This window comes from Etheostoma spectabile, chromosome 12 (assembly GCF_008692095.1).
Source record: "Etheostoma spectabile isolate EspeVRDwgs_2016 chromosome 12, UIUC_Espe_1.0, whole genome shotgun sequence".
Taxonomy (NCBI): Eukaryota; Metazoa; Chordata; class Actinopteri; order Perciformes; family Percidae; genus Etheostoma; species Etheostoma spectabile.
This window is the reverse complement of record NC_045744.1, coordinates 28,039,404-28,048,740: the sequence shown is the minus strand read 5'-3', so window position 1 is coordinate 28,048,740 and position 9,337 is coordinate 28,039,404. Positions and strand designations below refer to the sequence as shown.

Here is a 9,337-nt window from a genome sequence, read left to right as displayed (position 1 = left end):
GTGTGTGTGTGTGTGTGTGTGTTTGTGTGCGTGTGTGTGTGTATGTTTGTGTGTGTGTGTGTTGCAGTGCATGGTCATGCTGGCCAACTGGTGTTTGGAACTCTTAAAGGGAAGCCGTGCGTTTGCATGCAGGGCAGGTTCCACCTGTACGAGGGCTACTCCATCCAGAAGGTGAGAAAAGATTACCAGTCATACGTTAAAGTTTAGCAGGGGTGGAACTAGTTTTCAGATCCATTACCTTAGTAAAAGTACTAGGGCTGGGTATTGTCACTGATTACCTGAATCAATTTAATTCTGATTTACAATGTCCCGATTTGAATTCCAAATTGATTCAAGAACAAATTTGATAAGGGAAATTTCAGTTGCAATACCAATTTAGCTTGGATATGAAGGAGACATAAATATGTACACAATACCACACTGTAAAATACTCTGTTACAAGTAAAAGTCATGCATCATAAATGTTACTTTAGTAACAGTATCTAAGTATCACCAGAAAAATGTACTTAAAAGTATTAAAAGTAAAAGTACTCAATGCAGAAAAATCCTCAGATTTTAGAAAGTGAAAATGATCCAAACAGTTGTGACAATCTGTCATTTTCAGCTGGACTTGTAGGCTTCTGTATTGTTGGGTAGTTTAAGGGTGCTCTAAGCGATGTTGAGGGATGTTACTTCATGGTGACGTTCAAAGTATTTTAAAACAAAACAAGATAGCCTTTAATTGACAGGACAGCTGAAGACATGAAATAGAGAGAGGGGGGAGTGACATGCAGCAAAGGGCCGCAGGTCGGAGTCAAACCCTGGCCCGCTGCGTCAAGGAGTTAACCCATAAATTTAGCCCGCTCTGCCAACTGAGCTATCCAGCCGGCCAAAATAAATTTTTTTTTTAAACTCAGCCTAGAGCGGCTTGATTATGGAAAAAAAACATAATCACAATTATTTCGATGAATCTTGAAATCACGATAATTTAACACGATTACCCGTTAACTTCTGGAAAGATGTTGAAATTATTGAACTTAAATAGTGGAAAAAGATAAATGAATCAAACAAATACAAAATAAAAACTAAAAAAAAGAATTCATTCAGAATACAAGAGAAAATAAGAGTTTACTTGCAAAACGTAATGAGCTTAATAATTGTTTTTCTCAATTATTCAATTTTTGTGATCATTGGGAGCAGAAATCATAATCACGATTACATTTTGATTAATTGCACAGCCCTAACTCAGCCCTACAAAGTACCAATACCACGATGTACAGTACAGTATACGTATTCCATCAACCAGCTTTTCCCCTGGAACCTACGTTTTGTTGCTAATCTACTGGAGGTGTTTCCTCATTCAGCTGGTGTGTGGACAGTGTTTCCAGTTGGAGATATCAGGGCGCATGTTTGATGAGAAGCCACCTGTTCAAAACAACCTCAGACACAACATCCAGTGCAGTAAACATGCAAAGATCTTCTCACCACTAACATTGTGTAATGCTCTGTGTACTGTCAACTACGTGACGTGCAGATTAACTAGCAGATATGTTCCCTCCCTTTTCAGCAGCTGTGACAAACTCAATTTAACTAAGGGCCACACTGGAAATGAGAATCTCAAAAAGGGCCAGACATGTAGTTAAGTAAGATATCTTTGACTGTATAATTGCATGTCTCATATAGCTTTTCTATATGCCGACTCAAATCCCTGTCCCTGTTGGTGTGGTGCACAACCAGTCTGGCCAAAATTAGTTGTGAACCTAAATTGATATTTGCGTGAGCCTTGAGTTGGAGACATGCTTTTGAGAAACACGCATTTTGCATTCTGTCCCCTTGTATCAAGCAAGGTTTGTGCAGCTGGCCTGCAAGTGATTCTTATATTTATGCAGCATTAAAACCCTAACCCTAGCAGTCATTTTATTTATAAATCGTATTATAGTGTGTGCAAGTGTTTCTCACCTTACCTTGTGTTCTTACCTTGTGTTCTCCAGATCACGCTGCCCATGCGCGTCTTCAAGCTGATGGGCGTGGAGACGATCATCCTGACCAACGCGGCTGGAGGCCTCAACCAGGACTACAAAGTGGGAGACGTCATGATCCTCAAGGACCACATCAACATGCCGGGGTTCGCTGGAATCAACCCGCTGGCTGGACCAAATGATGACAGGTAGGTGGAGGAGAGGAGAGGAGGCAGATGGATGGATGGATGGATGGATGGTTCTATAAGGGCTGATACTGTTAATATTGAGGCTGCATGTGGGTAATACTTTTACATTCAAAGTTGACGTGTTTAATGGGTAAAACAACCAGTATTTCCACATCATATGCAAAGGTTTTTTATAGTATTTGGCCTGGAATGTTTTAAATGGGTCATCAAAACCAAAAAGTAATTATCATTTGAGTTTCTCCTTTCTGAAGTAGTGGTCACCGTTTTTTTTAAATGACAAAGCTGTACACCGGTTTTCCCCCTCCCCCACCCTATTTTATTCATTTATTTTTTTCCTCCCACACAAAACTGCCACACTTCAGCCCCGGAGCGACAATAAGCTGATGTCAGTGTTAACAAAAGTACCTATTGTTCTCGCTGGTCGGAGGCTTTAACACGCATCAAAACCCTCATGTTGTCCTCGGGTCAAATTGACCCATTTTCCTATATGAGTTTTTTTTTTTATTATCCAAAATAACATGATTAATTCCATACAACGCTCTTTGGCAAGTACAAATCTCTACTTTCATTAATTTTGGGGCGTCTTATTCAATTTAAAGCATTGTTACAAAACATTGAAGTGGTTTTGAAATAGTATTGAGTAAAAGTTGACATATTCCAGTCTGATTATCCATCAACATAATTCCTTTAATTTTAGTTGAAATAATTCCTAATTTCTGCTTTTCTAACTCAGAATTTCCTATAAATGAGGTTTGACAATAAATTCCAAAAATAACTGTAAAACTAAAGTTAATAAGTTAGTGTTATGTAGTGTTAAACGTTAAAAAAAAGTGACAAACATTCAAAAAAGCGTCAAAAGTGTTGAAAAAAGGGACAAAAATGTAAGAAAAAGTTGAAAACATTGATAAAAAGCATCAACAAAAGTGTTAACAACACAAGGGTTAACATGTCTTGTAGCCTCAGAGCAGAAGTCTGTGTAATGTCAGATTATCTAATGTCAGAGTATATTTTCAAATCCATGAACTGCAGGAGTGACCTGGACATCACACAAGGACTGTCTTTGGTTGTCATCCTGAGGACATTAACCAGTCTCAGAATGTGTCACGGTGTATTGCTTTAACGTTAGCTGAGTCATTGGGGGGAATTTCCTAAGTACTTTATAGCTCAGTTGTGTGGTTGCCTCAACCTGTCCTCCCCCTCTCAGGTTCGGCGTCCGTTTCCCTTGCATGTCGGACGCCTATGACCGTGAGCTGCGTCAGTTGGCTCGTGATGTGGCATCAGAGCTGGGCTACGACAACTTCCTGCGGGAGGGGGTGTACTGCGTCCTGGGAGGTCCCTCCTTCGAAACCATTGCTGAGTGTCGCATGCTGCACAGTCTGGGTGCAGATGCTGTTGGTGAGTTTGAAGTTTCACACACATGTCATGTGACATGAAACTGGTCACAAAGACATTTTTGTTGAGTTTTTCAAACGTATTTTGATGGCGCTTTGAGCACCACAAGCTGAGTGCCCCATAGTGCTGTTATATTGGACAGAGGGCAGATGGTGTGATGTGACTCACCTTGTGACTAACACATAGAAAGACTTGTCACAGTCATTCAAAACCTCTCATTTAAGCAACTTCAAAGTTTTTATGTTGCAAAGTTTGTATAAAGCAGGATGTTGCCCTCACAAATTGCATCCATGTGCATTACAAAGTTCATTTAAATTGCAAATAAATATTTTTACATTCCCAGTATATAGTGAGATCAGTTGACCAATCCCAATAAACAGCACGTTTAAAGAACTACTCATTACTCACTACTCATACTACTACTACATACTACTACCACCAAATTACAATGCGGCCTTTATACTGTATTTATTAACAAATCCACACTTCCTCTTGATTTCAAATGTCTTATTGTACCACAACAGTTTTTTCCACTACCAAAATGTGTTCCTGACGACTGAAAAGTCCGCAGAGAAGCCTTCAGCAGCGGCTCCTGCACCGCCGGCAGTCCGTCCATCTCCCGGTACCGCTCGCGATATTACGAATCCCACTATGGCCACGCCAAGACCTTGAATAGCATTTATTGCCCAGACACGTACTGCTCCCAGTGCTACCCAAGATGGTAAGCAAACCTCCACGAAGTGTAGCTCATATGGCGCCATTTTAATGCTACAAAGCACTCACCCGCCATTAGCTTTCCATTGACTACCATTCCTTTTGACATCACTTTGACAGCAAATAACTTTACATCTGAAGCGTTTAAAAACTTAAGTTATCCATTTTTTTATTTCTAAAGAACCAGGACAATGTATAAAAGGCTCCATTACATTGTATCGCACGTTATGGCTCCATAGCAGACGTTTTTGTAAAAATAGGCTTACGATTAGGTTATAACCACACGACCTGTTGTCCCATAGTTGACAAATTACAATATTGTCAGGAGAAGCTTGCAGACAGTTTGGACTTCCATCAGCTGTTTAGGTTTAATTACTAATGTTAACTAACATTTTAGTTAGCAGTAAGTAGCCTGTGTCTATCTATCTCTGTCTCTGCAAGATTGAGAATGATTGAGATTTCTCTTGGCACAGCTACCAGAAGACTTACAACTTTCAGACAGGTTTCTCACGACACATCTACGTCTTCAAGCTCAGTTGGAGGCTGCCCAGTAATGCTCAGCACTCACCGGAAAAGGGCTTCTAATAGCCTTCACTGGTCTCTGTCCACAGCAATGGGATCTGTTGGTCCATTTCTTTCACTGTCTATGATACTACCGCTGCTCCTGTTAGTGCTGCTGCTCCTGATACTCTGCTTGGTCAAATGTAAAGCAGCCATTCACATAGGGTTAATATACAATCGGTATATTCATCTTAAAAACGCTCCCAGTCCTCCTCAGCTGTGAAGCCACGTACTTGTTGTCCAAGCCTGTGTGTTCTCACTAGATAAGTGTGTGCAGCATTCACTGTCCCATGAAAAATAATGCAAAGTGGAGCTTCATATACAGATCATCCTGATAGATAACCAGAATTGTAAGTCAGAATGTAAACTGGGCCACAGATGGTAAGCACATTAAGCACTACATTAACCTAAAATTAACTTCATTAAAATGCCACAGACCATAATGTTTTTTTAAATTATTAGAATAAAGATAATAAATTGTTATGTAAGTACTTTTACTTTTAATACTTAAAGTACATTTAAGTAGGGTTGTCATTGTGGTACTACTTTTGCTAAAGTAAATATGTCTCTGGTTTTTTGTACTTTTACTTAGTACTGAGATTCAGTGCCAGTCTGTGACCAAAAACCTACGGTGACATAATGACAGATTGTCTTTGGATGTGACATGGTGTCAGACTATCAAGTATTTTCAGAGTCTTCTAGTGCAGTGATCTTCAACAGGGGGTCCACAACCCCTAGGGGGTCCTCAATCATTGCAGGGGAGCCCGCAAAATTAGTTTTTACCCCCAAAGTTACGAGTACAACATATTAGCAAAGTTAAATTGGCCTAGTCCTCTAAAACAGGGGTTCCCAAAACTTTCAGCCCACGACCCCCAAAGTAACGGTGCAAGTGACTTGCAACCCCCCCCCCCCCCCCCACCCACCCACACTATAGACGTATATAAACATTGCGTGCAACAGTGCACGCACTATGGGCGTGAAAATCAAAAGAGCTGTTCCCTTTTTATTTATTTGCTTGGTTTTATTTTAAATTTAGCCACTAGTTTAATCTTGTGTTAAAATCATGGCTAACATATGCTATTTCTAATCTTTTTAGAAATGTGTCCCGACCCCCACTTTGGGAATCACTGCTCTAAAACAACAACAACCTCAAAAACATTGATATGGTTACTGGCCTGTAAGGCAGCCACTATGGTATCCATCAGTTAAGCTGTGTGTTTGACATTAAAACATGATGATATATGAATAAATAAATAATTTGAATAGCTTAGTGTTATATGGCACCATAAAAGGGTATGTGTATAGGCTTTAGGAAATTCTACACGTTATTGTAGGCCCAGTTTATTATGCAACTCAATTAAATACAATATGTAAATGCTGTAGGGGGTCCCTGCTATGTTTCTCTTTCAGGTTAGGGGTCCTTGGCCTAAAAAATGTTAAGGGCCCCTGTTCTAGTGAATGGTAGGCATAACTAACAGGGACACTGACTAATGGTTGAATATTTGCAGCGTAACGTCTCACCTCCTCTTTGTGTTTGCGGCAGGGATGAGCACCGTGCATGAGACAATCGTCGCCCACCACGCCGGGATGCGTGTCTTTGCCCTATCGCTGATCACCAACCGCTCGGTGATGGACTACGACAGCCAGGAGAAGGCCAACCACGAAGAAGTGCTGGAGACGGGCAGGCAGAGGGCCCAGCAACTGGAGAAGCTGGTGTCCACCATGGTGGCCCGGCTGGATGAACGCCTTCTGAACATGTGACACCGCCGTCAAGCTCCATCTCCGCCAGACAGCACACTTATTAGAACGCTAAAATAAGATGGGTCCTCTACTTAATACATGAAATAAGTTTCTTTGCTTCCACTGACTATGTCTAGTCTTAAAAAATCCTGGAAACTGGTTTCTACACTCCTCTGTCAGCAACGTTTACAATTTTTTTTAAGTGTACAGATAAATAATTCGAAAGTTTTAGACAAATGCCCTGCTGTCATGTCTAAATGTATTCAGCTGACTGTTTCAATGAAACAGGATTGATTGTAAATTCTAAAGTAATAATTTTTAAATTTAAATTAAATATACTTATTTATTATTCATTTCCGTTCTTTTACATTCCCAGATATCACATAACTAATATGAATACAGAGATTTTCACATTATTTAATGTAGAACGCCGGCACATTGCTCAAGTCTTAATGAGATTACGGTAGAAAGGTGGGAATAATAATTTCATAATGGTAAAAAAGAAGTCTAAAATATTCTAAACTTGTTATACTATTTGTATTTAAGTGGTGTTTTTATCTGCCTTAATAATATATTGACAGTTTGATGAACAGTTTGTGAAAAGGGATTAGAACCTGCATGGCCAAAGTCAAAATCTCCTTCCATGTCTAATCACTGATAGCAGACTGGGCTCTGTGCTTTCATGGGGTACTTTGCTAAACACTGCAAAAAGTATGGATCTACTTTTACAATAAAGTGACTAAACTTTAAAACAATGTGGCTTTGGTTGTGAGTTTTTTCCCCCTACAGATGCCGGGTCTTTAACCACGGTCTAAAAGTCCACCTTCAGTCCTGTTATTTCATTTAGGCAGGTACAAACTTTCTCCCAACTTTCCCCATGTCTTATCTACTTGTCAAGTTAGTGGTTTGCACATCCCACAATGCAGTTTATTACTGTACTCCAACGCTAATCTCCCTTTCTTACCTCAAAGTTGACATGCTCTGGACACTATGTGTCATGGAGCTTTGAGGTTCACCACTGGGTATAGTCCCCTCACTCAACATTGTAGACTCAAAACACAAAAGTACCGGCATGTAATGTTTAACCCCAATGGTGGAAGGAGGAGACTCAGGAGTTCTTCACCTAGTGCTTCGATTTATTACTTCACCAATCACGTGAAGTGCAGTATTGTAAGGGTGAATTATTGCAAAATATATCAAAAATGATAACAACAACAACAAGGGAACTAAGTACTAACTGTTCAAATTAACATCACAAACTGATATTCAACAATACCAAAGAGTATATTAGGCCTGGACTGTTGGACGCGCACCCTTCCAGGCCAACACTGTTCTTCCCAGAGGAGCCTCTGCCTCCTTCCTTTATACCAGAAGACCCTCCTACAAGACAAACCAAAATTAATCGGAAATCAATCAAACACCATTATGTTACTTCAACATTCCCAAACATTTCTGGCTACATTAATACACCACATGACAACCATAAAACCAGAAATTAAATGTTACATGCTGAACAATCTTCTCGAAACAGAGAACTCTAGGCACTCTAGGACACCCCTCTGACACTGGCCCATTGGACCGTTCCAGGTCTTCCCCCCTATTAATTACCAAAGACAGCTAAAGAAATGAAACAACAGATCCCGTTGTTCTGGACGGAGACCATTGAAGGAAAATAGAATGCAAGGAGACAACATAGGCACAGGCTAATTATTGCTAAGTTAGTATTGCTAACTAGCTAACATGCTAATTAACTTTAGTAATTCAACTTAAACAGCTGATGGAAGTCCAAACTATCTGCGAGCTTCTCCTGACAATAAGGTGATTTGTTGACTATGCAACGGTAAGTCGCGTGGTTATGACACAATTGTTAGCCTATTTTTACAAAAACATCTGCTACGGAGCCACAACATGAGCTACAAGGTATTGGAGCCTTTTATACATTCTTCGGAAATGAACAACAGACAAATAGAGTCTTGAAACGCTTCAGATGTTAAGTTATTTGCTGTCAAAGTGGCTCCAGACTCTGTCACTTCCTGTTTGCCACGTCGACCCAGATCCCTGCTTGGAGATGAGAACAGGTGAATGAAACATGCAAACATTTGGATGACCACGGGTAAATCCAATAACTTTAAATAAATACCTTGAAATTAACTGTGTATGTGTTGCATTTACCCAATCATGAATTCTAGTCTTTCGACTAGTACTTAAATGAACTGAAATAAAATGACAACCCATGTGTTCATTGATGCAAGCCCACATGCTAATGACAATGCTCACGCTAACCGCCCTATGCTACTGCCCATACTTAGTTTAGCTTAGCATGCTAAGGCAAATGCTACCCCCGGCTTAAATGAAGGCATGGGGTAGCCCCATGACACCGGCTATTAATCTGCTGCCACAAAGTTGGAAGGGCAACATTTTTAAAGGGCCTTGTCTGCCAGGGGCGTTTCCACATACTTGTGGCCATGTACTGTACATTCTGTGTGAATAAAACTTTAAAGACAGGAACAAGGCCAGACATGCAAGCTGGATCCCTAACATCTGTCTCCTGTCTGCCAATAAAGCACAACCTGCTAATTTTCCTCGCTGAGAGAGAACACCATCATGACAGCTGACATTTTTACTGTCTGTTTGTCCTTCACTTTATCAGCCATGTTCTTCTTTTCTGCCCACACAATCCACTGATATGGATACTCCCTTCTACACTTTGTCTTTTCCCACGTTCTAACCCAAACTAGAACCACTTCCATTTGCCCCCTTCTTCTTCCTGTTCCTCCAAAAAAA

General features: G+C 40.3%; 1 protein-coding gene across 2 annotated transcripts in view; it reads left to right on the top strand.

The window, feature by feature from the left end:
- LOC116699018 (purine nucleoside phosphorylase) overlaps positions 1-7,308 on the top strand; it is a 10,027-nt gene extending 2,719 nt beyond the window's left edge. For both annotated transcript variants that reach the window (XM_032531381.1, XM_032531380.1), the window contains exons 3-6: positions 68-171; positions 1,971-2,146; positions 3,351-3,541; positions 6,357-7,308. In XM_032531381.1, coding sequence (XP_032387272.1) covers positions 68-171; positions 1,971-2,146; positions 3,351-3,541; positions 6,357-6,574 — 689 coding nt within the window. In that variant the 3' untranslated portion in view covers positions 6,575-7,308. The remainder of the gene's footprint in view (positions 1-67; positions 172-1,970; positions 2,147-3,350; positions 3,542-6,356) is intronic.
- Positions 7,309-9,337: the final 2,029 nt, after the last annotated feature.